At 42.5% G+C, this 27,924-nt stretch overlaps 1 protein-coding gene across 11 annotated transcripts in view; it reads right to left on the bottom strand.

Annotated features, from left to right (window-relative positions):
* Positions 1 to 1,785: 1,785 nt before the first annotated feature.
* The window catches only part of LOC144113214 (dual specificity calcium/calmodulin-dependent 3',5'-cyclic nucleotide phosphodiesterase 1A-like), a 533,169-nt gene continuing 507,030 nt past the window's right edge, over positions 1,786 to 27,924 (bottom strand). For all 11 annotated transcript variants that reach the window (XM_077646184.1, XM_077646185.1, XM_077646189.1 and 8 more), the window contains 12 exons: positions 26,118 to 26,300; positions 25,280 to 25,346; positions 24,580 to 24,696; positions 22,222 to 22,362; positions 20,521 to 20,621; positions 16,773 to 16,898; positions 13,898 to 14,002; positions 13,201 to 13,321; positions 11,764 to 11,845; positions 11,169 to 11,300; positions 9,319 to 9,690; positions 1,786 to 8,731 (listed from right to left, as the gene is read on the bottom strand). In XM_077646184.1, coding sequence (XP_077502310.1) covers positions 8,394 to 8,731; positions 9,319 to 9,690; positions 11,169 to 11,300; positions 11,764 to 11,845; positions 13,201 to 13,321; positions 13,898 to 14,002; positions 16,773 to 16,898; positions 20,521 to 20,621; positions 22,222 to 22,362; positions 24,580 to 24,696; positions 25,280 to 25,346; positions 26,118 to 26,300 — 1,885 coding nt within the window. In that variant the 3' untranslated portion in view covers positions 1,786 to 8,393. The remainder of the gene's footprint in view (positions 8,732 to 9,318; positions 9,691 to 11,168; positions 11,301 to 11,763; positions 11,846 to 13,200; positions 13,322 to 13,897; positions 14,003 to 16,772; positions 16,899 to 20,520; positions 20,622 to 22,221; positions 22,363 to 24,579; positions 24,697 to 25,279; positions 25,347 to 26,117; positions 26,301 to 27,924) is intronic.

The following is a 27,924-nucleotide window of genomic DNA, read 5'->3' as shown; positions in this document are numbered from 1 at the left end:
TCTCCGCTACCCTAAATGTCTCTATTATGAACCAGAAAACGCCATTGCACTGAACACGACCCTCAGCGAGCTATCCCCCACATGAGGTCCTTGTTTTAGAGCTAGCAACACCTGCCAGTTGTGCGAAGTTATTTTGTGCATATTTGAACTTGAAACGGTAAAATTTAGATGCACAGGTGAGCATGACCATGTTGCTAATACCTTTTATTAAAAAATCCATATTAGTCGACGCTTCCGTCTTTGTGCAGACATTATGCAAACACATGCAGTAAAAACACACATGCTAATTCTTGAGAAGGCGCCTTTCCGAGCCCTACCTATATGTTGCTTTAGTATCCTTCAGTTACATTGCGCTCACTAGGTTCATGACAAGCAGTAGGACTCAGTACACTACATTATAGCCTTGTCAGTACTATATTACAAGTTAATGTTCACAAATGTTATCAAAACATTTCATAAAAGTTGGCAAGATATTAGTGCGTTGGCGATAAGTATATGGCCATAAAAGTTATTGTGATGCAATTCTGAAACATGATAACGTACTTAAGGCAATGTTACAGACGTCACATGTTGTTGCAAATGTTAGATGGCAGTTATCATAGGCAATGTTCAGGCAACATTCTGCATTACTTGACGTGGTTTCCAGAATAAATGGGCTGAGTTGAGTTCAGTAGTGTATAAAACATTAGGTTTTCAAATTCTTTTTGTCAGTCAATGGTGTGCATTCCTCAGTGAAAATGATGCAGAATGAGTTTTCCCTATTCAGCGTAGAAGTAAATGCAAACAAAGCTAGGCTTTTTATCAATATTTCTCCATTCCTCATAGTACCATTTGTTGCCCAGGTTGAATTTATATGGGATGTGCTAGCTGTTGCCATTAATCTGTTATCCTAAGAGATATTTGTGTTATTCTTCGTTGCTTTCAAATGATGCTTTGTTCTTGTACTTTTCTTCGTACTCTTATTGATGAACATTTTGCCATTTCTGTTTCTGCTTGTTCAGTGGTATGATGAGTATTTGTCCAAAATTTTGGAGCCCAGGTGTGCCAAGCAAGGAAGCATGTCCCTCTCGCTCTTACAAGACCTCACTACTGTCAGCAAAGACATGAGAGCAAGAGGGACACGCTTCCTTGCCTGGTGCAACCTCAGTTTCAGCAGGCACTGCCAGTAACAGTGCCACTATGCAGTTGGCAGCGCTCATGCTCCAGCTGCAGTCACAGTGGGCTCTACTCTAATCTTTAAAGATTATATATATGTACTGCAGCTTTGTTTCTGCACGGCACGTTCCAGCCAGTTTTTGTTGGCTCATGGAAGGTGGTGCAGACCTGCACGTGTGGCTGGTATGTCTCTCCACAATCCACAGTTGTAGCCAGACTGTAGAAATTCCTAAATTCAACATTTTTCAGTGTGCACTGAGTCCATAATTGTGACATTGACAGGCCTTTTTTTGCATTATTCAGAAAATGCCAAAAACTCCAACCCCTAGTTATGTATCACAGCTGCATTTACTCAATAAGGCTGTCTGCTTCCAGGTTGGAATCTGTGTGGATTTGAAAGGAGATCTCCTCAATTCTCTAATTATATAAGTAGATCTGTGCATTAGTGCTGATCTGCAACTTGCCTCACCAGTGAGTGTGCATCTGTAGCACTTTGCACAAACTGTTGTTAGTGTGCGTGTGCGTGCGTGCGTGCGTGCATGTGCACGTGCACACACATGTATCATGCCTTGCTTGTTGTCGATGGCAAACACTTTGAATGCTGGAAATGGTTAGTGAAGGACCAAGCAGTAACTGACAAGTCATCCTTTATTACATTAAATTAGGTTACACTTGTCAACAAGCAATATCCCTTTCTTGCTTAAATGTGGCATATTGAACAGCGTGCTTTGTGTCACTGAATGAAACTCCCTTTTTCACATCTATACTGACACAGAACAATGGTCTAGTACCAAATGCTTGAAAGCAGTACCAATCCAGTGTTGTTGTTACTACTAATCTGAATGTACAGGGGCAACAAAAAGCAGACCACTGACAAATTTACATACTGGACAACAGTGTCATGGGTAGTCACCCAAAAAACATCATATTTACATGGTCAGATGTTACATTCTTATTATGACAAGATTTCTTTGCTGCGAGTAATGAAGCAGCTTGTCCCTAAGCTTATGGGCAGACCATTACAGGAGGTTATACACTCAAAAACAATGCAAATGACCAACTCGCAGAGCACAGAGGTAAAAATGGAATAGGGGTTTGCATTTTGAAGGCTTTTCTTGTAAGATACTTTGCACAATAGTTGTCATTTAGAATGCACGTGGGCTATGAAATTCTTCGATGTGCATCGGTACACATCTACACATAACGTACAACACAGAAAACTAACCAAACATTGCTGTTTTGGAGAGATGCTAATGCCAGTAAGTGGTTTGAAAGCTGGAACGCACATGTCAAGTGTGGTCAGTACGTGGTCAAACTCTGAACATCACAAACATTGGGTCAACGGTCGGAGGATACATAGTAGTGAAACTTCGTGGAGTGCACTAATTTGTTTTACTTCTTTGTTCGAGTAGCCAGAGCTGCTTTGGTAGATATTAATGAAGTCAACTATATGAGCTGTCAAAGTGTTTGAACTGCCATTGAAAGAACAACAACACCAGGAAGGGTTGTCTTCGCAACAGGTTTCTGCAACTATTGTGCAGGTTCAAGAAGAAGGGAAAAACAAGGACTAATTTTTGTAGCTAAGCAGATTTCATGTCTGAATTTGGGAAGAAAAAAGTGCCATCTAGGTGCGCTACAAATGTGTGGCTATATTCTGCTGCTCTCCAGCTGCATCTTCAAGCTTCAAAAACTACATTTGGAGCACTATAGTACTTTGCAAGGTTCTCACATATAGTGGGATGGCTGATGTGTGCAAATAAAACAATTGTACAGCTATGAAAACAGCTCTGATGACAGTTTTCTTGCCCTGCAGTTCTCTTCCTTTTGTGGTGTAGCATAGGATCGCTCACTTGGCCTTTCGGGAACAGCTTTGCATGAGGTATACACATGTACCAAGAACTGTGGAGGAGCAAATACCCCCACTGGCAAAAGCAATGCAAAGGATTCTTCAGGTCCGTGTCCTAATGTGGCGCTACTGTTATGGTACATGTAGTGGACAAAAATTGGCACATTTCCACTACAGCAGGTGGTCCATATGAGATTACATTGGTAAGCTGCAGTGGCTGCAAGCGAAGTGTTGCAGACAGTGCTCCCGATAGGTCAGAAATGGCTACAGAGGTTGAATAAATTACTATGTGAATGCTTTAGCTGAGACCACTAAGGGCTAGCACTAAATATGTGGCAGTTTTTTTTTAACAGTATTATGAGGCTGGAGCACTATAAGAACAATAAAAGAAAAGAAATAGTTGGCTGCTCATAAAGGCCAATCTTTTCCTTGGAAGGGGAATAAAATGTCAGAGAGGACTCTCCACACTCGCACTCGGTAATCACGACTGCAGCTCACGGAAATGGACTAAATTTCAATAACATGTCCAGCACATTATTTCAGCCTGAAAGAGATTTTGTAGGGCAACTATATGAGCCATCATGGCACGCATGGCTGTCTTGAAGCAGACTCTGATAATGCACAAAAGCAAAAATGCAATTGAGAAAACTTCATTATACAATTTTCACCATCACCCTGACTCATTTTCTGACCTGGTTTTTTCAACATTTGTGTAGCTGAACAACAACTATGATGTGATGACACTGCATTTCTGTCTTAAAGTGGCTTGAGAGCTTGCTTGTCTTGAGCCCCTGTTAGAAATAACTCTGCTAAGAAAGCTATCTTTGAAGTATGAGTTGCCCTGTCCTTCCAGGTTTATCGCAACCTAAGAGGATTCCTGTCGTTTTATTACATGGCTTGTTTCAATTTGGTACTGTGCATTGCTGTGCCACCATGATAAGATTGTGCTTGGGGTACAAACTCTTGACAACAATTTTCAGGTGTGTCACCATGCAGCCTGTTTGTTTTTGCAGGTTTAGTAAATTGGCCAAGTTCAAATGGTTGGAACATTGATATGGCATTGATAACAAATTCTTATCTGAGAGGCTTGTTCTATTTTGAGTTGCCTGTTGCAAAACTTTTTAACACAAAAGGGGTTGATATCAGATAGTGTAAAGGGCAAAAGTGAAAGACATTTTGTGTATGCTAGTGTTTGGCCCTTATGTGTCCTTTCACATTTTTGTCTTTACTTTTACAACTATCTACCACCTGGTCCAAATTACCGCTTGAACATGATATGTACCATGCACTTCCAGTATAGAAGATCAGCAAAAGGGAGCTTTTTGTACTATATGGCAACAGGGGCATTAGCAGATATGATACCGAACCACTACAGAGACTAGTAAGTCTTTAGCAGTGCAGTGGCTGGATTACTGTGCTCAGAAACTTAGTTCTGGTTCTTGTTTGTCCAGCCAGTGATATACTCAGAGCTTTGCGTAAAATAAAAACAGTGCCTGGTCCATTGGTTGTTACATAATTCGCCAGAAACTGCAAGCACCTCTATGCTTGCAATTTATGGACAGATGATTCTGAAAGACAAAAAGCATTATTTATATTGATATTTGTTCTCCTGTTGCAGGGTTGACTAGACCATTGCTCATTGTAAGGTTTGTTGCACACATCCTTCTAAGTCAAGCAGAAAGAACTAGCTCAAGGTAACGTTGCAATGCAGACTGGCATTTGCTCATTGCTGATTTTGTGCAATGACAAGAAAATATGGCTTGGTTTGGTGATTCTACCTTCATAGTTTGCTGGTATCACTTCAGAAGCAGGCTAAAATGAGAAAATCATGGGCATGCTTCGTGGCGCCTGTAATTTTTCATGGTTACCACCCTACTTTTGATCGTTTTGTGGGCAGTAGTGGTTTCTCCTAGGTGTTGCAGCATGCAAATTAATTTTCTGTCCTAAACATGCAAAGCCTAGCCCTGAGAAAATTACTCTATTTGACAGCTTCTGCTATAATCGCATAGAGTACTGCAGAAACTACCACAGTAGTCCATATTTTTATCGCAGTAGCAAAGAAGTCGACAAGCTCCTGAGCTAGACAGCCACATGCCGGTCCCTTAACTTCTTGAAATGAAAAGGGTTTTACAATGTGGGGTGCCAAAACATCAGCAGAACCACTGTATGCAGTACATGAATGCAAGATCCCAGCTTCCTGCACAATCATTTCGAAGAGAAAGAAGTCTGGTGAAAGAAAGGGAGTGAGGGGATTACAGAGAGCTGGAGGGAATGGAGGTGTTGGAAAGTGGAAGTGCTGCAGACTACTGTTCTGACATTAAATGCAACTTCATACACGGAAAACAGGTGCACTTTACTCATTAACACGCGGTCCCTTGTTCTTGGAGACTGTCTCATGTTTCTGTACACGCACAATGAAAAACATGCAAACATACAGCTTGGCACGCTGGCAGCTTGCAAAGTCTCGTAAGGATAGGGGCACCTTGTCACTCAGGAAAACTTGTACACCGTATAGCATTGCAGCCTGGTACACAACCGTTATATGAATACCGAGTGCATCTCATACATTCAGGATGTCCATGCATGCCAGTAAAATGTGCTGTGCATATATACATTTCAAGGGGTCTACATTTCAAAGCTGTGCACTGTAAGCTGCTCAAGACTGTTGAATGGACCAGTAAACCTGGCTGCTGGTAACACGATATAGCTTAACAATAATGCTTGTTTAGCAGCAAAAAATATCGTAGATATATACTTCAGTTCTTTTCCATATTTGGTTCCATTGCTACAATCTTGGTGTTTGGGAAGAGCAGACAAGTTGTCACCAGCAGCTGAGAGGCAGCATCACATGGCAAGCCAGATGCTAAGCATAGCCACTGCCTCAAGCACAGATGACAACTATAGCGCTTACGAAATCATTTGATATGATAGTCTGCCTGAAGCTAAGCAAGCCTTATGCCCAAGCAATGTTTGAAAGTCAGGACAAAACACTTACAAAAAAGACAAACAAGTAAGAGTAATTTTCTGTATAAAAAAAATAACAAACACTAATGATTCGTTGCTATGCATATCTCTGACCTATGAAAATATCTTTTTTTGCAATAAAATGGGCATCAGTGTGGCACTATAGTAATAGACAGTTTTAAGCAAGGATAGTGTTTCCTGCTCTTTAAGAATAATGTTGTCAACATGAAATGTAGATATATAATGTTTTTATGTGTACACCCCCCGTCGAAAGTATATGGCCCAAGTGGTTTGCTTGTGAGGCCTGCTGTATGCCTCGTTATGCATCCTCAGTGACCGTAACATCTCGAAAGAGGAATGGCTTTGCATCCTCAATCCTCCCATGCTAGGGAGCCCCACTAAACAGCTTAGAAGCAAACCCCTTGGGCTGTATCCTTTTGGCAGGGACTGTACATAACATATGCTTTCACATGTGTATATATAATTCATGCCCTTGAAGCAATAGAACTTGGATTACTGAATCAGGAAAATAAAATACTTTACATTTTCGTTGTTACATGGCAATGAGCATAATAGATGCAACAGAAACAAAGCTTTACGGCCTTTAACTTTCACTGCAAAGCAAGAGGGCAGCAAAAACGTTGCAATAATAACAGCAGGATTATTCAGAGTAAATAATTCAACAAGTTCCACAGTACATATGGCTGTTAGAATTTTAGTTTTTTGGAGTGGACATTGTTTCTTTTTTTGCAAAAATACCTGTTAGCGCTATGCATATAGTTCTGCACGATAAAATAGTTATATATGGCTGTATCTTTTATACAAAACTACGTCCCTATCTGAAGGCGCTGCTGTCTTGGGTTAGCTGCATTCAGTGTACAACTACTTTATGAGAAGTCACAAATTGGATATTTCTGTACCTCGTGACATGCTAAGGACAAGACTAAATTATAAGGCCATGGTTTCTTTTAACATTGCAAAAAAAAAAGTATTTTGCCTCTTAGTGCTATGTACATGGAACTGCAAGCTTCATTTTAGACAAGGTGTTAAACCACATTTGCACTTAAATACACAGTGCAGATTACAGTAAGAGTCTTTACACTGCTATCTAATCAGTTATCCCTGTCAAGTATATTACCCAATGAATATCTTTATCACATGGTGCCACAGCATAATGTTGCTGTAAATAACGTGCACAGCCATCACATGCATCAGGGCACTGCAACAAGGTCACTACAAGTACGTTTCACCCGTGTACACCCATGCACGAATGCTGATAAAATAAAATGTACAGATTGCTTGCCTCAGAGCTTCAGTGTGCAGAATAAAAATGCCTTGGCGGTGCAACTATGTGTGGCACACTCAGCTGAATAACTGTTGGCCTGTTTGTCAAAGCTAAAACACTCAGCTTTAAAAGAAATATGTAGACATGTCTTGAATGACAAATGAGCGCCGAATTAAAATTTTCCTTTAGCAACAGTATTGCACATGAACAAGTGCACCAGTTATAAAGCAAAAATGCAAGCTCCGTTATGCGTAGGGTTTGGGGTGTAGGTTCAATGGAATCTGAAATGTACATTACTTCACATGCTTTCACTATCATTGCTAATGCCAATGCAATTAAAAGGCTGGAATGAGAACTATCAGAAATGAGTCACAGCACAAAGCAAGCAAGTTTCAAGTGTCTCTCTAGAGATGCTTAAACCTTGCATTCAGAGTAGCAATACATGACCTGTATAGGATAGATTTAAGATTGTGGATTCTTAATGGTCTTAATGATCACAGTGTACAAAATGCATACAATGAGAAAAAGGAATGGAAAACTGATGCTCTAGAAGGATAAATAAATGTAACCAACAGCAAGCTGATACTGTTACCATATATTCCTTTGCATGAAGTGTACACATTGGCATAGCGATGTTAAAAAGCTCCAGCAAGTTTTGTGCCTGTGTACAGTGCAAGCTAGTCTTCAAACAGTCATGCTAGTAAGACTGGCACAATGTGAGCTAGAATGAGGGCAGACTGGAAGGAATGACTTAAAAGTGCCTGGGTATGTCGTGTAGAAGGAGTGTGTGTATGCGTGTGTTTGTATGTCTGTGTGTGCATGTCCTGCACAAAAACATATCCCTGTAGGAAGCTAGCAATACTTTACAACTATGAATGCGCACACAAAACTAGACAATGTATTTATCTTTAAAGTGAAAAAGAAAAAGGAATTGAAAGTAAGTTCTGACCATGCAGGAACTGCATGAAAAAGTAATGCCTGACGTAAATGGACCGTGTTTGTATGGCATATACTTGTTCACAATGAAGAGTAGCTGCAAGGGCACCTTCTCGCTGTGCAATTGTTGACAGGTGCACAAACATCAGAGTGAACATTTGAATTGGCCCTGCTTACGACAAGATTCTGAAAGAACTAACACACAGTTTAATGTGCTGACGTAGTTGTGTCTGCTGTAGCCTCCAGTGGAGTGGACTCCAGCGACGAAAGCTCAAGTTTTTTGGAGTCCATGGTGTGAGGGTCAGTGTGTTTTGACTCTAACAACCTGGACTCAGGGGTTCTAGATTCCAATGGCTTATGTTCCAAAGGCATTGACTCGAGGGACTTGGACTGAAGGGGTTGGAGTTCAGCTAGTTTGGACTCTGAAGGCTTGGTTGCTAGAGGCTTCAGCTGAACTGTCTTTGACTCTGCTGGAGTAGACTCTGTTCGACTGGACTCCAGTCCTTCGTTTCCCGGGCTTGCTCGTTTTCTTCTTGCCTCAGCATCTGAAGAGCAGAAAGAAAAAGTCTGTGACTGCAGAAAGCAGCAGAACAGTGCCAAAAAACATTCAGGAATACAGTGGTGCCATAGTCAACATTTTTCTTTTAAAACTTGGTGCAAGGAAACAAGCCGAGTTTAGTTTGTTGTGACCACACTCTGGTTTCTTTGAGTAAAATTACTGGAATATTACAATTATACATCTTGAACAATGCTTTTTACAGCAGGCTATCAGTGCATATGCAGCTATTATTCTGTTATTGGAGGTAGGCATGGTACTTTATGGCTGCCTGTACTGTTACTTGTGCGGACACGCCAAGTTCAGGTTTTTCTGAGACCAATGGTTAATCAAAAGCAGTGCACAGCATGCTGTTCATGTCACTATCCACTTTCTGTTGGACCTAATGCCACTACATAGGTGCTTTTGCATCTTTGCAGCAGATGCCTTTGCTCAAATAAAGATGTGACGACTGTGTTAAGAAAATTTCACACCCTGTACAAGGGTTATGCATGTCTATTCTTTTACATGTACGCTTGCTTTCGAGGTTCTAGGGCTTGTGTCTCAAAGGGTAAAAATGGACATGCGAGTAGTTACCTTGTGCTGCCCTCTCTTGCCACATGCTACGGTTTTCTTCCAAGTACTTGAGCCAAGGCCTCTTGAGCTCCTTAGGAGCGAGCTGACCTTTTGGTGACCTTGGTGAAGAAGGTGCACTTCCTACTTTGCCAGATTTGATGCCTTCATCAGTGCTGATGGCTGTTATGCTTGTCAGGCTTGTGATGCTTGTGGTGCTTGTGGTACGCATTGGCCGGACAGTGGACAGTGAGCGTTGCTGTGTTTTTTCGTCACTCAGTTTCTTGCCATCTTCATGTGGTTTGGCATCCTCTTGTTTGCTGTCATCCTGTTGTTTGGCATCATCTTTTGCTTTGCTGTCATCCTGTGCCTTACCATCATCTTCACTAAGGACCTCTGCACAACAATTAAAGGTTTTCATTGCACACATAGAGTAGCGGACAATTGTCTAGCAGCTCATTAACTCGTGTATTCTAACTGAAAGCAAGAGAATAATAATGCATAATGCACTGTTGATCAAGAGCACCTGCAATGGCATCTAATAGAGCATCAAACAGTCTGTCATTAACTCATCCACATATTGTATTCATGTGACAACGCCACACAATATACACATCCAACTTCCCTTTCAATGACGAAATCCTGATGTGTATAGCAGAGACCCCTTGGCTTTGTTCTACAAACTGAGACCTAATTGTATGGAATAGCATTACTGTGCAATTTTTAAATAATTTTTTTGTTAAGAGGTGCAACAGTATGTACTGCAACTAAAGTAAATGCTGTGTTTCAGCCATGTAAATTGGGACCCAAATCTGCATACGATCAGTGCCATACATACCTCTTTTCAATCTAAAATTTAAAAAAATCCACAAAAACTGCAACTTGTGCAAATGCTGCATTTTGAGGTTCATAGTGAAGTTATGCTACATCAGTTTCAGCATTTGTGAGGCGACTCCACACCACACACTCATTCTAGACTATCCGGCTGTCACACATCCTTATGTGAAGGACCTTCAGCTTTGCTTGCTGTCTTCAGACACTTCTCTGTAGCGAACTGCCCTGGTAGCCCCTCCATAAAAAAAATTACAGCTCTGGCTATGTGCTTGGTATTCCAAATATGATTAACCTTATAACATGTAAACCTCCAGACTGGTAGCAGAATAAAATATTAATGTTGTTTTTATTTGTAATCCACTAATAACAGGACAAAAGGGAATTCTATTTCCTTGTCATCTTAAAGGCAGCATGAGTGATCAATCTTGCTTTTGATAGAAGCATATATTTTTGCAGAGCACCAAATGCTGTTAAGTCTCTATGGTACATCACTGGCTATGGCATTCAGCTGCTCAGCCCAAGCTCGTGGGATCAAACCCTAGCCATGGTGGTCGCATTCCGATGACAGCGATATTCAATATTCCCTATGTGCTGTGTGATGTTGATACATTGTTAAAGGATTCCAGATGGTCAGATTAATCCATAGCCCTCCACTATGGTGTCTCTCACAGCCAATGTGCAGCTTTGGAACATTAAACCCCACATATCATATCCTACTACGCTAAACGCAGTTGAATCAAACCCTGGCCATGGTGGCAGCATTGCAATCGCAGCGAAATTCAAAATCGCGTATGTGCTGTGTGATGTCAATGCATTGCTAAAGGATCCCAGATGGCCAGATTAATCTATAGCACTCCACTATGATGTCTCTCATAGCCAATGTACAGTTTTGGAACATTAGACCCCACATATCATATCATACTGTACCAGACGCCGTTAAATTTCTTCAGAATGCTGATGGTAACAAGCATGCTGGTAGTGAACTCCATTATTCAAGAGAGCTGACTTCGTCAAGTTCTTTGGGATCAAAGCTGTCTTACCTGTTATCTTGTTCTCACTGCCTTCTTCAGAAATGCTGTCTTCATTTGCTCTTTGTGCAACCTGAAGGAGTATTTTTTCCAAGAGGTCCCCGCACACATCCATAGTTGGATTCAAAATGAAGTCAATAAAACCTAAGGCAGAAAGTAAGCATGCTAAGTCCAGGATATTCAGTTCTGTACAAGGCCGACTCTGTTAATATTAACAAATAGTGAAGAGATGGTGTCTTTGAGACAGACTGTGCACAGAAGCCAGTGCTGCTCTATGTCTTGTGTGTAATGCTTTTGACCAAACTAGTCAACAATAAAGACAAGAAGGAAAAGTAGCAAGTTTTTGCACAGGAGGCACTGAAGTGAAGTGCTTGATGCCATGCATGTTCTTGAACCTTGTCAGAGGTTTCATTCTGTCATAAAATTAGGTATTTCCACTCGTTACGAAGCTTGTGGCAAAACTATTTCTGATTGTTACTGAGCTTGTGGTACACAGCATACATTTAAGACTGTGATGTGCTACAAACTTGGTGAAAACACTTGGCAAACACAATGCACAGCAACTATCAGTGCAAGCATAGTTCAGGCAAGTCATCTAGAGTTGTACCTATTTGGGACTCCGCGATGAGCGTTGTGTTCCTGTCACACAACGGTGAGTAAGGAAGTCCAAGTTCATGTTCTTTGTCACCCTGTGATAAGAAAGCAGGCAGTTCAGGCAGCACAGTTATTCTCATCACTCCCAATGAGGCCTATGTGTAATGTGCAAAGAAGTAAGGGCACAGGAATGTTGGTATGTGTGTGCCATGTTATGGTTTCTCAAACTTGTGCAAAACTAACTGGAAACCTTGACACTTGCATGACTTTTGAGCCTCAAGTGGCATAGTGCGATCATTTGGCAACATTACTTGCGCAATTTTCTTGTAATGAGCAATGAATTTCAGTATTGGGCATTTCAGAAATCCTTGGAACCACATTTTAGATGCCGAAAACTAGTGCATAATTAACATGTAAATTGTCAGAGGCTATTAACTGGTACTTTTATAACTTCAAGGCCTAAAGGGACACTGAGGACAAATAGAAGTTGGCCTGTATCGACTGGGCACCGCGATCTAGTCACAAAGAGACTATGCTCACCAAAGACTGAGCTGCATAAGCCGAAAAGACAAAAAAAAAATGAAACATAGGTGTCACCACCACCAGCCGATTTCACAAGTAAAATATGTCATTGAGACAGAGTTCTGGATCCCAAAGGCTATGCTACATCGCCATTCACTTCCAAATGATGGCAATCTGTCCCTTTCGGTAAGGATGTCAGGAATTTGAATCGACTGCCGGGAATAAATTGGTCTTTTTCTGCCGGACAAATGTCAGCATAGTCAGAAGGAGACAGAGAATCAATTTTTACTAAGAACAATAATTGGATGCAGTTGTCCTCAGTATCCCTTCAATGATTCTCATATCCAGTTTTTTGCTTTGTGGCTTTCTGTTATTCCACTGTTGTTTCTAGCTTCTGTCATGTCTTGAGCTTTTGTTAATGTTCTGCCTAAATAATCATGAAATTCACTATGTAACAAGTGCAACATGTAATGAATAAAAAGTTGAAGACAATAGCATCATATGGAATGAATCAGCTACATAGCCATAACGTATGGTTAGCTTTGAAATGGCCCCATATTCATGACTTGCAGTGAAGGTAGAGCTTAAGGCACAGTTGCACCTTTTTTTCTTGGCCAAACATTCATAATTTCAGTATCTTTTCTTCAAATTTACAGCGCAGATTTCTATGTTTGTTTATTATGAGCACGCTCAGATGTGTGGTACTGTGCTGAAAAATTTGTCCTGTGAGGGCGCAGTGTATCAATACACTTCATATGCTGATTAATGTCCTGTAGCATACCCAGAAGTCGCTGTTGCAGTTATTCATTGCCAGCTGATGCAGAAATGCAAACCCTTCATCACAATATAGCAAGGTCCTGTGCTTCAATTCTTTGTATATAGCAGAAGGGATTGAAAAAGCCAAAGTGGAAAGAATTCTGTAACTTGCCTGTTGAAAAAATTCCTCCATAAGAAGGTAAGTCCACCTGTGGTGCAGCCTCCATTCTTTGCTTGGGTGGCTGATGTCACAACAGTGCAGGATTAAGCTCAGTGCTTTGGCCTTGTCAAGGCTGCATCAGAAGTAAGATTGGAGTACATTGTGGACCATCGCAACATAATTACACATAATTTTATCATCAGGCATGCTATTTTAAGCTACATAATTTTCAGAATGTGGAAAATTGTTCTTGCTGTCATGGAAGTGGTAGAGAGCGAACAAATTTTGTCTGATTGTATGGAGTTTAGCTTCCGGTCTTCTGTATTACTGTCCAATGTTATATAGTGTGCCTTGTCTTAATTTTTAACATCAACTGTAACATTAATGTTGGTGTGATTTAGAACAGTGAGAGACATTACTGGTTCTAAGATGCACTGGAAATAACAGACCTAATTTTGCTAAATTTCAGTTGCTGCTAGACTATCATTCAAACCCATGATGATTTTAAGTGGGCACTTTTCCTAACTTTCACAATTACATACATGGTGGTTATTCATTGTGGTTTCTGCATAGTGCCTTAAAAATTAACCAGATTAAATTGAAGCAAAATATTAGTAAACAGCAAGAGTAGCATAAATAGACTGATGACCACTCAAAATTGTGTCAAGTTTTATGCTTGCGCCATGTGGCCAGTACAGCATGCTCCTACCTGAAATCATGGTGACTGAGGGCTGTCTTCATAGTCTTTACTTGTTGGAAGTGAGAAGTCATGTCTGTTGCCAAGACCATTTCAATCACCAACAGGCGGAACTCTCTGAAAAAGCAGCAAAGCACAAGGATCAGTAATCTAACCAAATGCCGATTAGTAGTGGTATCGGGTCCACTTCAAATGTTAAATGCTCTACCATATTTAAATCATTCGTAAGGGCTTGCATGATCATCACAGGCATAAAAATTCACAAATGATCAATAGGAGAGAGCAGTATGTGCACAGTTAACCCTTTAAGCACCAACTCCGAGCTGTGCTCATCATGGGAGATTGTACCAATATTGCTAGTGACGAGTCACACTACTCCTGCCCGACGCTACCTTGCTCCCACTGCCAAAAATGAGTTACGGTCGGCAAATGGGGAGGTTGCAATTTATAACACTAGAGGGTGGTAGTTGTCCATGAAATGCATTTTGCACCTTTTGCATGTGTTTTAAGCCTGACAACTGTCAGTTCACCAAAAAATGCCAAAAAAATTGGCGATTTTGGACTTTTTCTGGAAAATAATTTGGTGGTTAAAGGGTTAAAGCAAATGATTATTCATTTATATAGGCAAAGCAGTCGCATGCACTATTTCATAGATGAAAATAAAAATACACTAATTCTGTGCTGAAAAAAAGTCACAATTTCTGTGAAATGCAGAACTAAATTGCATGTATGGAGAAGAATTATGTTGCTCCCAACATGAATAATTGTTATGGCTACAATCTCTTCTCGCTCACATTATCAGATGACAATAATTTCTCTTATCATTGTTGTCACTGCTGCTTCTCCTGCTAGTACTTGAATATTGGTATTTCTTATAGCTGCGCTAAGGCAGCTTTATAAAAATGCTGCACTTTATTAAGACGTAACCACAACTCGATCAAAATTAATTATGAACAGGGTGCCTAAATTTGAGCATGAAATTGTGCCAAACACTGTGGCTGCTGAGGCACTGCTGGTAGTGAGTGTGCACGCTATGCCACCACCTTTTGCGTGCCATAGCAACAGCCAGAAAATGTGTGCACCCTGTGAAAAACTTTCAGAGCAGATATCCATATGCAGATTGTGCTGAATATTCGTTTTGGGCTTGGACTAAAGCTGCCATCAAGTGGTGGCAAAACTGGGAGTTTCTAGGGCTGCTCTGCAACTTTATTCAAACATTTTACCTGTTTAGTACCTCATAGGGAACAAGTATTAGATTGATTAACTTAAATGAATGAATAAACCTTTGATTTTTTGTTTTAGGGTGCAAAGTTACATTGTGAAATTGATGGCCGTCAACACAGAAGGTGAGTCCTGTTTTAAATTTTCTTAATTGGCAATGAGGTTCGAAATATAGGACACCAAAAATATGCATTTGAAAGCTTTTTGAGTTGGCATTCCCGCATTACCTAATTATAAAGTGATGTCGCTTCGCGTCGTATTGTCGCTGAAGTCAAGTTAACTTCTACATCATCAAATACAGACCAAGTGCACCTGTATTTGATGCATAAGAAATGCGAGAGACGCTATTTTATAAATGTTTAGTGCAGGAAAGCCAGCTCAATGTGCTTTAAAATACATATTTTTGACATTCGATATTTCGAACCACATTGCCAATTAAGAAAATTTAAAAACGCGGCTCACCTTCGATGTTGATGGCCATCAATTTCACCATATAACCTTGCCCCCTAAAATTGCAAATAAAAAGATTATTAGTTAATTTTAGTAAATTATTTAATTATTGATCCATATGGGATGCATAATGTTTGCCTTGCTGTACAATCCAGCTCAACAGACCGCACCAACATATCTCTCACAGTTTGTAAACTAAAAATCTGTAAAGGTTAAAAAACTCACCCTGTATGTGCCAAGTTTTAATTATGTACAGTTATTATAAATGACAATACATTATATATTACCCACAATGTGCGTGAGCTAAATGTGGCAGCACAAAGAACTACTGAAAGCATGCATTTTTAAAGTCACTACTATTAAAAGTGATTCTTAACATGCAGGTACCTAGCAGTGGCACGAGGTAACACTTTGTCAAAGGATCATTTTATTCAGATATGGCGTAAATTATTTCAGATGAAGTAAACTACCCACTGAACAAGACCTAAATATAGAATCTGTCTTCTGCAATCACACTGGTAGGGCAATAGGGGTTGGTGTCGAAGAATTCTTGGTTTGGATTGGTTTATGGGGTTTAACGTCCCAAAGCGACTCAGTCTATGCGGGACACCGTAGTGGAAGGCTCCGGTCATTTCGACCACCTGGTGTTCTTTAACATGCACTAACATCGCACAATACATTGGCCTCTAGCATTTCACCTCCATCAAAATGCGACCACCATGGCCGCAATCGAACCCGCATTTTTTGGGTCAGCAGCCGAGCACCATAACCACTGTGCCACAGCGGCAGCCTTCGAAGAACTCTATGTCTTGGTGCAACTAATGCAAAATAATATATATGTGCATACAACGGGCAGAATTTTGGATAATTATTTTTGAAGCTAACAGAAATATAACTTAAAAGTGGCGTCAAGTACCTCTGCAATCAACTTGAGTCAAAGACTATTCACAAGTTCCCTGAAGAGTCCAGTATTAAAATACTTTACAGGTGCTTTCACAGCCTTGTGTATGCATCCTTGTAGTACAGCAGTTATACGTAGAAAGCTTAAGGTTTTAAACAAAACATGAAATAGCATGCTGTGTGTTCTTTGTGCTGGTAATAGTGGATCAATGCGAAGGGAATGCTTTTGTGCAACAAATATGACATCAAAGTGAAAATCAAAAAGACGTGTAATCTGCCTGAGTGGCTTGATTATTTTTGGGAAATAATAACTTACTTGTACTCTTCTTTACTTAGGCTGGATAAAATGTTCTGGTCATCTTCTGTTAACAAGCGAAAAGCAGCGCTGATGTGGTGGTTTTCAAGAACTGATCGATCATTGTAGATGAGCGCAGTTTCTGACCTGTAATAACACAACTCCACAGTGAAACACTTGGCATGATTCTTGGGAAAAGTGAAGCTGACAGGTCTGGTTGATTGAAAGGATGCCTACTTTATGTGTAATGACAAACTTATGTATGAAAAAAATCTGTGCTCAATGCACATTATTTTTGCTGTTTGGTATGTTAGCAGTCTGTCATTTCTATCTGTGCATACATATTTTTTTTTACTAATTAATTTTCTTTTGTTATCATTCCCAGCAGCTGCAGTTATTCTGTTTGATTTTTGATTCCATTGTAAAACACACAGTCCGGATAGAAAAATATGAACCAGGCTTCAGTGGTCAAAGTCTTCTGACGCCTTATCTAGTGAAAAATAATGGACGTTTGATGCATATGCAAATGATATTTACTTTTGTATTTGCACATAAAGCCAGCAAACATTTCTATTTTCATTACACAACATGACAGAAAAGTTTTGATGTGGAAGTGTGGTCCATATTGTTCTGTCTGCGACTGTATTTGCTAGTTCTAGGCAGTTTGCTATGAAATGCTGCTCTTTTCTTAATAATATCCTTCCAAAAAGCACACACAGGTAACATATGCATACTGTATTTGCACGAATGCAATGAGAGTTTTTTTTGTGTGCAGTAACTTGCATTATATTCAAAACCATGCTACTAATATAACACGTGATTCACCGCACTTCCATTTCTGAGATGCCAGTTCTGCACTTCGAAATGCAATGATTGAGCATTTTTCTCTCTTCTGTCTGACGCACGCAGTGCGAAAGCAGCAGAGCAAAGCGAGAGTTGTGTATGGTTTTGAGGCATCAGATGATTTGAAAACGTAAATGAGTTCTTTAAAGGCAGCAGTCAAAATTGGTCAAAATTTGTACATTGCTCAGCTTGTCTAAAGCGTTTGAGAAGAATTGGATAGTGACACGGGACCTTGTGAGAAATACATGACTGAGACAAAGAGCTAGCTTTGCTCGCTCTGTGCCTTTTGCAAAATGTTAAGGTTTGGGTGAGTTGGTTCTACATGCTTTTAGAATTACAGCCCACACAACAAACAGAACATTTCAAAAGTCCGTTTCAAGTCCTGTACATCTGTTGTGTGCACTGAAATTCCAAAATCTGCAAGTCAGCTTTTCTTTACCATGGCAGTGTGGCCCATCCTAAGGGCAGAAATTGGCTGCAGCACTGAAGACTACTTGGCACAGCTGTGTTTCACCCTCCCTTTGTGACCTGCAATGCAGGAGGGTGTATTGCACCTGGGAAGCAATGCCTTGGCAGAGCTGGGCTTAATTCCTTTATTACGACAGGGACTTAAAGCAGAAGCACACAGGAAAGGCAGGCAGCATTACTCTGACAATAGATGCTTCTAGCGCTGCACCCGATTTCTGCCCTCAAAACAGGTTTGGCAGCCATGGTGAAGGGGCTTTCACTGTTCAGAGGAGCTGATTTCTAGAGTTTTGCAAAGGGTCTATCCCAATAAAAAGTCGGATACACCTCACGAATGAAGTGGCCGATGCGGCTCAAGAGGGGTCTTCCAGCCAATGACGTGACCGATTTTCATGATGCCACGGTTAATCCGATTAAGCCGTGGTTATTCCATATTCATTTGCCACATCCTGCCATTTCAGGCTACCAGGTCCAAGGAGATGGTCAACGCGGAGATTCACTCGATTTGGGAGAATCGGTCAATGCCATTGGCTGGAGGAGCTCCTTTTGGGGGCATTTGCCGTTTCGTTCTTGAGTTGTATCCAACTGTAGTTTCCTTCTTCTACAGTCTGCTGGCCCTCTTCGCTAGCTTCTGAGCTAGCAGACGGCACACAAGTGAAGCAAAGCAATGCTTGCAATGAATGCAGTTAACGACAGTAGATGCTCGGGTGCACTGGCATTTTATAACATAAGCATATCAGCAATAGCGAGAAAAAGATACAGCATACAAATGGAAGAAGCTTGACACACTTCGTACCTTAGTTTTATTTTTCGCTTTTTCATTGGACTTTTGTGCTACTGTGCATACGTAAATGCAGTTTGATTTAAAGTGGTCTGATTTAAAGCGGTTGCCTATCTTGGCACGGCGTTTTCATGTCTCAGTACTGCAATGGAAATCTATGAATCCAGCTCTGGAAGTTTCGGGCCATATATTGTTGTGGATATATTGTGCAGACACAATACATGGAAGGGACCTGTTTTCGCCTAGCACTCACACCCGCATCGCCGTTCGCCATGGCAGACACTAGCAGATGGTGCAGCGAGAACGGACACTTTTTAAGGTTGTTCGGCAGACAGGCACCAAAGTTTGCGCTGTGGGGTGGAAGGCGTGATTATTGAGCTTTGTGGGGAGGCAGGAAGTGCATATCTAGGCCCTCCTGGGGGCCAATGAAGGGCCACATAGAGAAATTTTGAAGGTCAACTATCCTCTGCTAGCAACCTCTTAACCTCTTAACTTTGTCCCTGCTGAGAAAATTTTGGTCTGCAACAAAGTGCCTCGTCAAATTAGAGTTGCCCGCGCCCCTTAAAGGGACACTGAGGATAACTTCATCCAATTATTGTTCTCAATAAAAATTAATTCTCTGGCTCTTTCAGGGTATGCTGACATTTGTCCAGCAGAAAAAGACACATTTATGTATGAGAAAAATAAATTTAAAAATATTCTCGCCACAAATCTATTCAAACTCGTGACGTCTGCTAGTTGTTGCCATTTTGTAGCGAATATGGCGGAGTAGCCTAGCCTCTGGGATCCTCCCAAAAAAATCGGTGTCGACGCATGCATTTTACTTGTTAATTCGGCCGGCGATGGCGACAACTGTATTTCATTTAGTGGTCTTTTCTAGCTTATAAAGACTCTGCTTTCGGTGAGAATGGTCTCTTTGTAATTACGCGGTACCTTATCGAAACAGGTGAACTTCAACTTGCCCTCAGTGTACCTTTAACGTGCACACCACGTGACCTGTTTGTGCACCCTAAAAAAAAACTAAAAAAAACCCACGACGAAAGCTGTGAACGGGCCCTGCACCTCCGTCGTTATACATCAGATCGAATCGAGTAAGAGGACCAGCAGATTAGTAAGAACGCGTTTATATATATTTCCCCTCTCTACATATCAGGCGCCATGCCCCCAGATAGCTCTGCCAAGCATTTGGGCCAGCTCTACTGCGGTCTCCAGACTTTTGCTTGGCACACTATTCCCTTTGTTAAATTTTGTCTAAGGCCCCATATGATATATCACTAGCTAAAGCTATATTCGTTACATTACTTTTACAGAGAGAGCTGTTTACCTTAGGTTTTAATGGCGCATTATGAGGGGTCTCATGGGACAAAGCTTCGCATAGCCTGTGGAGCGGCGTGCCGCAGCTCCAGATGGCCGATCGGAGCGGCGCGCATGCGCACAGTTGGAGGGGGGTGGGGGGCGTGCAGCGCGGAGCATGCTGCCGTGCCATAGGTGGCAAATCGGAGCGTCGCGCTCCCGCCGCAGCTGGCCAATAAGAGCGCCACAGACGCCCTGCCCGATTGGGCGTCAGTCTTTTTTAAATGTTTTGAGCAGTCTATAGACCCTCTCGCGTCTTATTTGTGGCTGCATTATTTACGGGCAAACACGGTGAATCCACTCGCTTAGTACGGAAAGCACACTCACCGAGACATCACATGGAAATTGTTGGTTGTTCCAGTGTGTTCATAATCATGGATAATTGCCGCAAACAAGGTGGCAAATGCTTCTAGTTCTGTCAGCCAGCTCTGCAATGCAACCACAACTCACTGACTATGACATCAGAACACTACATGATCGAGTACGTGAACAACTCCAATAGGTAGTAAGTTGAACAAACTAGACGAGCAACTAAACAGAACTATGATCTCGCACATGGTTTGGTCGGGCACCATGCGGACCCTAGCGGTGAATCCAGCTTATGGAATCATTTTACCCGCAGTTCGTGTCATCGCAGTATGTGGCGCTGCAATGTCTTATGCGAACGCCAGTGTTCAAACTTTCTGTGCCATGGAGGAGGAGGAAGAAGAAGAGTAGTCGCTCTTCCATGTACTCTTCTTTTTCTTAGTTGCTCCTTTCTGGCGACGCACAAATGCGACAAACGCAAGCAGCTAGTAGGCAGCTTCACAGCATGAAATGTGTGCTTGTGGTGGTGCAGCCTTTACAGGCGTAAGGTGGACGATTTTGGGCTTGATCTGCCAGGGTGAAATGGCTCACGGAGAAATTACAACAGAAATGTGAACACTCTGAACTTAAATAGTGTACCTTACAATGCTAGCCGTGTAAGCGGCATATTGCGGGGTTTTCGGCGATGAGATTATTGAAAATAGGAGAGGCTTTCAACTTTTGCCTCTCGTACAAATTAATGTTGGGGAGCCGTGTCCACGCAGTTAAATTATTTTGTAAACATGTTCGTGCACTTAGTGAGATAAATGTGTGTTTCTGGCGTACGCTTGCAGAATACGTCTGCAGCTCACGCATGAAAATTTGTTGTACATTTAGAGGCAAGACTGACTCAAAAACTACGCTTAGTTATACAGCGCCACTGACCCAACATGGCGCTGTACATCCCGGGCCTGCGGCTTGTCTGGGGCTTCTGGGCACTATGGCGCGGCAGTGGCACTTGGTTCACGGTTTCAGACGAAGGCCCGAGCATGCACCCAGTTGGCACACAGGGAACTTGACATTTAAAGTACTACAGGCACTTAATTTTAGTTGCTTGTTTCCATGGGTTGATCCATGTATACTAATACCTAACGCATCATTTACTACTTTAAGAACCCTGTACTTTTAACCCCTTATGTTCATTTAACGTAGGCTAATTTCCCAGAACACGTGCCTTTGCATTCCTCCTTCAGCGAAATGAGTGCTCTACGGTGAAGAGTCAAACTAGAGAGCTAGTGCTCAAACGCAGAAAGCCATGGTCATTGAGCCATTGCGTAAGTATGCAAACGCTGTGAACTAATAACGCTGTGAACTAATCTGCTAAAAATGCGACCAGACGCTGCAGCGGGCCTCGTTTAGTCGCATCTGTTTGTAGCAATATCACGATAGCTACTATGACACCGAAATAATCGTAAAGCATTTGTGCGCTCTACGACAGCAAGGAAATTATAATGGATAATTGGTCAGCGAATTTGGATTTGTGGACAAATTTTTGCCCTCACGAGTGCGTACTTTTCACTCGCAGACAGTTAACTCGTGCGTTCAAACGATTAAGTTGCAACGCAAGATTCACTGCATTTTTAAAGGCAAATGCATTTTTAAAGAATACTTTCGTAGACAGAGCTTGTATCCCTCCGCTGGCTTCAGGGATTACTAAAAAAGATGTTGATTGCTGCTACTTACACTGATGCCTGCCGAGTAGAGCATGTAATGGACGGTCTGGGTGACGTCTGCTGCGTGCAGGTTGTTGTGGTAGGGATTTTTGTATTTGCAGTACCCTTGCTCCACAGCAGAGATAAAATTCTCTAGCGCTGCTGACGATATCTGCAGGTAAGAACGCAAAGGTCAGGCTTTTACGCTTGACGGGTGAAGAACGAATCTCGATACATGCGCGATCATGCCCAGCTTCTGGCGTCCCCGAAATGTGGTTGCGGAAGATGAGCCGAGATGAGCTTTTTGGCTTGCATTGAAACATGAGTGCGTCGGGAATTCATTACAGCTCCTTGGCATCAGTATCGCAACTTACTATAGCCTACCTTGGCAAGTGGCATGACAAGAAAAAACACGAAACATTAACTGCTTGGGTTCGACCCTAACCATTGGAGCTCTAGGTAGAAAACAAAACGTCCAGTAGGCTGCTTAGGTAGGTAGGGATCATGCGCATTACCATTTTCATCGTCTTTCAACGCAATGTCGGCCACTGCTATATTTATGCGTAAACGTCATCTCCGCAGTTCCGCACTGTCTCGCATATTCAGACAACGGAAGTTCGTATCTCATGGAGCCATCTTCATTACTAGTGATTCGGGACAAGCGCTTCTAGTTCCCTTGGCTGTCATCACGCGGCGAATGGCTCTGAACATTCAAAATGAGTGCTCTGAAATCATCCATGACTTTAGAAAGAAAGAGAGTGACCGAATGGCTGCAGAACAGAACGTGAAAGGCCGCTAGGCTTAGCAGCACTGGCTGGGCACTATCCCGAATTCCTGGTAAGGATTTGTATCTTACTTTCAGCAGCACCTCAGTCAAATACTACGCGACAGAATAATCATTCCAGCATCTCCCCGAAAAAGTTGAGTGCAGTTTCATTTCATCAATATAACCAAACACATTCTGAGTAACCCTCAGAAGTTTTGAAAAATAATTATCGCAGCTAACAGTAAAGCACTGTCACTGCACAACGATAGCAACATTCCCACTGCCGACCATAACGCTAATGAAGATTTTAACGCCGTTTTCTGCTCCGTATTTACGACTGAGCCCAACAGCGGTTTACTTGACTTCCCAATCTCACCTTCTCGTTCAGCAATGTCCAATGTTACTTTCGATACAAATAGCATCATTAGGTCATTCAGTTTATTATACCATCCGGGGGTGCACAGGATTATAAGGTGGGCAAGATTGCTCGGACCCAAACAAAAATTCAAAATGCAATGAGACATTGGTCTTTTTCGTTAACCTAAGGTGCATAGGTGTACTACCTTAACAATTAATTAAACATGCAACTTGCCTCACATCCGAAAACCTTGCTATGTGTTATTTCATACTATTCTTGTCTATGTAGATGTTGGAAAAGACTTCTTTGCGACAGTCAACCGGCATCAGTCGAGCGTCGACATTAATACACATGTTGACTAATTTCTATCAGATTTCCATAAATTCTTAAATAGCGCGTGCACAAATGGCAAAATGAGGATTGAGATTTTGCGTTTAATTCCCCGTATTTTTGGCAGGATGCATAGCTCATTCGCAGGCAATGATTCGTCCAAGCTAGCAGGCGTTCTTCTGCATCAGCATCTTTTATTTTTGTAGTACCCCTCGGTATTGCCCTTAGACCGCTTACATTTTTTCCAAATATAATCTGCCGAGTAACTTCTATCCTATTTGCCACTTCGCTGGCGATTGTGTTGAAAACACGTATAAAGTTTGGGTGATGCCTTCAAACGGTAAAAAAAAAAAGCCTCAACAAATTTTCTTTCAGCACGGGGAAAACTAGATTTCAGTACATAGGCATGTAATCTCCGGCTCCGAAATAGCTACAGTATTCTGATAAATGCTTAGGCAATACTAAGAGGTCATATGTATGTAACATGACTAACAAGCTAACCATGTTTTTTGGAGACTTCGAGCAGTCTACATCTTCAGTCAGATACTACTCAAGAACGAAGCGGCAAATGCCCTTCAAAGGAGGCCCTCCCGCCGATGGCGTCTATGAATTCTGATGACGTCATGGTTTGATCCCCTTGCACCTGCTAGTGTAATTTCGCGGGGTGTGGCAGATGAAAGGGAATAACCAGGGCTTAGTCGGATTAACCTCAACATCATGAAAATCATTGGGTGGAGGGGCTCCTTTGAGGGCATAAGCTGCATCGTTCTTGAGTTGCATCTGACTATATCACTGTAGGCTTGCGGCACGGAATTAAAATTTTTTATTACGTCAGTGAGAAAATGACAAGCGGTAGTGCTATTGATGACGTGCATTGCCAGGCATGTTGAGAGCTTGCTATATGCGCAAGGACTGTCGTGAGGCTGAACACTTACCTTGAACTTATGGACAATGCCATATCTCCCAAACAGCTCATACGTCAGGTAGCGCAGGACTTGTCCATTTGCTACCTCGTTCACATTGAACACATCAAAACACCAGTCATCTACATACTGCAAAGAAGCATAAGAAGAGGGCGAACAGTGTTTTGGTAGATTGGCACCTTGAGCTTATGTCAACAATTCGGGAGACGGGCCAATTTATGGTGGAGCAAGGTGAAACTACAGTAAACTGAGATTCGCGGAGAAAAGCAAGCTACTGGTGTTACTCTAAGCGCGGGCACTATTTCTGGCTCCGTATAATCTGGAGCGTATCGTGACGAGTGGGTCTGTTTTGTATGCTCAGGGCAACTGTGTACTGAAGGTTGTCTAAGACTGTGCTCGGATGCAAGAAAAATTCCTTTGAGAGGCAGATTTTCCTCGTCCTAAGAATTCTGTAAGGTCAGTCGCTACGATGCATGGGTGTAATTAGTGCATGAAAAATAAACCACTAACATTCGATATAGTTTTGTCGCTACATCGAACCTAAGGCTGCTTCGCTTTTCGCTGCAGCGGGGCAGATTTTAAACTCTTGGCTCACCGCCAACGTCTCGTAAGACATTCAGCTAAAATATATATTTTTTAAAGACAGTCCCTCTGATGGTCTGATAAATGAAGGTCAAGGTTCCATAACCAGTTTATGCAGGTATTCACTTACCTTGAGTAAGTTTGCAAGGTGAGGAGGAATTTGCAGGAGCGTTGAGCTTGACATCCGTCGGTAAATTCTGAATCAATAAAAATAAGCCTCATGATATCGGCAGCATTAATTTTTTTTTTTCACACGGCACCACAGCACAAATATTAGTTAGGTCGTTTCCTGTGCGTCTACAAGTGCTAATAGTCGCCAGCTATCAAGGCCACTTCAGATGTTATTTCCAAAAAAAAAAAATTACTGATATTCATTTTGCAGTGGTAGGCTGCTCTGGGCCAGTGCATGATGTCCCTGCTTCAACAGCAGTAGTTCGGTAGTGTTGGGTTCACTCTGACGATCGCGTAACATGAGGATAAACGCATTGCAACACCTGCATTATGACCGGAACTTTGCAAAAACGCACGCTGTTTTGCGAGCAGTTGACGCAGTTAAACGGGTCTTGGTTGCCATGACAACTGCAAGCTTTTGCAATAGTTGCAACTGAAATTTTCATGCTGCTGAAATTGAGACAGGTGACTTAAACTGCAGATTAATGATAACAGGTGCGGTGACAGTGTTGTTAATTGTTAGCGCTAATTCGGTCTCTCCTTTTTTTCACATTTGGCAAACGCAGCAGAGTTTAAAGGAAACTCGTCAGCAAGCAGGAAACGCAAAAGAGAATAGAAAGTTCACTGAGTTTACGCTGCGCTAAAGAGAAACAGGCGTGAGCTCGACTTAGCCGACCATCATGTAAACTATAGGCCCAAAACTCACGCACGCCTGACAAGAGGTACCGTACGGCATGGGCACGAAGAGAAAGATACCTTCACGACAGTGGGAAAAGTTTGATAAAAGAGGTGCTCACTTTTCAACCATAATGCCTGCCCGGATTGCGTTGGCCACAGAACGAAACCGTGGCTTGTCCTCCGACCGCTTCCTCTGCGTTGCCGCTTGACGCGTGAAGGTGGACGCCAACCATTCTCGCACTTCATTGGGCACCGCATCCGGTTGCACTTCTGACAGGTCATCCTCCTCGTCCAGCATCTTCCTGCAGGTCGCCAAGCAATTCTCACACACGCTGCGCGCGCACACTGAGCAGCAGCAAGACGATTACGTGGACCACAGCCGAGGCCGACCGAGCCTCAAGGCTAAACTCCCGTGCAAAAACAAAAGTTAATTCTTCGTCCGTACGAAGAAGCGCGCGGCGAATGAGACGCAAGCGAAACGCGCGGTGGCGGGTGTCCTAAGCATGCCATAGCAAATGTGCGCCATGTTAAAGCACCGTGCAGCACTTGAGAAGTATGCCTGTATTTCTCGTGGACAGAAAAATAATGTTAACGTAGGCAAGGTTTAATGAATAAGACCTCTTGTAGTGGGGCCAGACACAGCTTGGTACATGGTGAGCGAGTCGGGCGTCCATGGAAAAAAGGCTATGTCTATGCGCGTTCACGCCTGCCACGTCGCTCCGAACCTCGTCCTCACAATGGTATATATGGAACAGGTAGCGGCCTCGCCTTTTCCGATTATTTGTCGCGCCAACAAAAAGGACGCTTTCATGGGCGTAGGGAAACTAAATCATGGGACATCCGCTCAAACGGCATCTTCTGACCACCATCGTACGCGGCAGCGTGCCGCACGTCCGACAGCCACGGCTCCAATCGCAACCCGGCAGCACGGGTCGCTCGGTCTAAAGGCGAATTACAGAAAACAAAAATAAAAAGGAAACCTTGAATCCTCACGGCTATGGCGAAAGCGCCACGTATAGAACGAGATCAGCCTGAAAGTCTCGAATTCGCTATCGCGTCAAAGTCGTTCGTTAATGCCTGTTACTAAGATCGCTGCTTTTGTCGAACAGCAGAGTTGCGATCGTGGGCGTTACGAGCGTTCGCGTGCTTTCAACCCGTGTTTTTTCTGCATAGCGGTGTCAGCAGAATCGCGCAATGGGCACGAGAGTCAATTTAGTGCGGACATGGGTTACTCGTCGCAGCTTAGTCGCGTTGCTCACTGACACACAGCCTTCGACGGCGGTCGTAAGCGGGGCGAAGTTTGCAACAGCGGTACGCCGATGCACACTCGCGAGAGAGCGAGCCTGCATCGACGACACCGAGGCTTTCTGCGTTCCAGCTTCGACGCGCACATCGATCAACGCGACCGAGACGGACAGGTCATCAATGGACGCCACGTGCGTGCGGTCGTAAGATTACGGTCTTTCATTATTGTGTTTTTGAGAACACTTAAACACAAGAGGGAAACAACACGAAAGTGTTCCCAAAAGCCCAGTAATGACAGACCACGCTTATAACCAACTAGCCCAGTTCGAAATCCTCTTAATGGTCGTAAGTTTATTTGGGAGCACGGGTACCAATAATTCGTAACATTCGTTAACAGGGAACGCAACGGCTGACCAATATTATCGTGCTCATTAAGCAGTATGCCTAACACAGCTAACAACACCATATGTTCTTGGCTAACTGCTGCAGTCTACCGTTAACACTGCAGACTGTAGGGATTTTTTTTTTTTTTTTACTAATGCAACGATCAAGGCAACGCGCAAACGGTGGTCAGAGCGACCTCCATGGAAGGCTGGAGGCGCCGACACACGAGACGCCCGAGGAACAAAAGCTGAGCGCTCCGTTATTCCAAAGGCGCTTGCTTTCCGCCGCTTCTAGCTT

This window comes from Amblyomma americanum, chromosome 1, assembly GCF_052857255.1.
Source record: "Amblyomma americanum isolate KBUSLIRL-KWMA chromosome 1, ASM5285725v1, whole genome shotgun sequence".
Lineage (NCBI taxonomy): Eukaryota > Metazoa > Arthropoda > Arachnida > Ixodida > Ixodidae > Amblyomma > Amblyomma americanum.
This window is presented reverse-complemented; position numbering and strand designations above follow the sequence as displayed.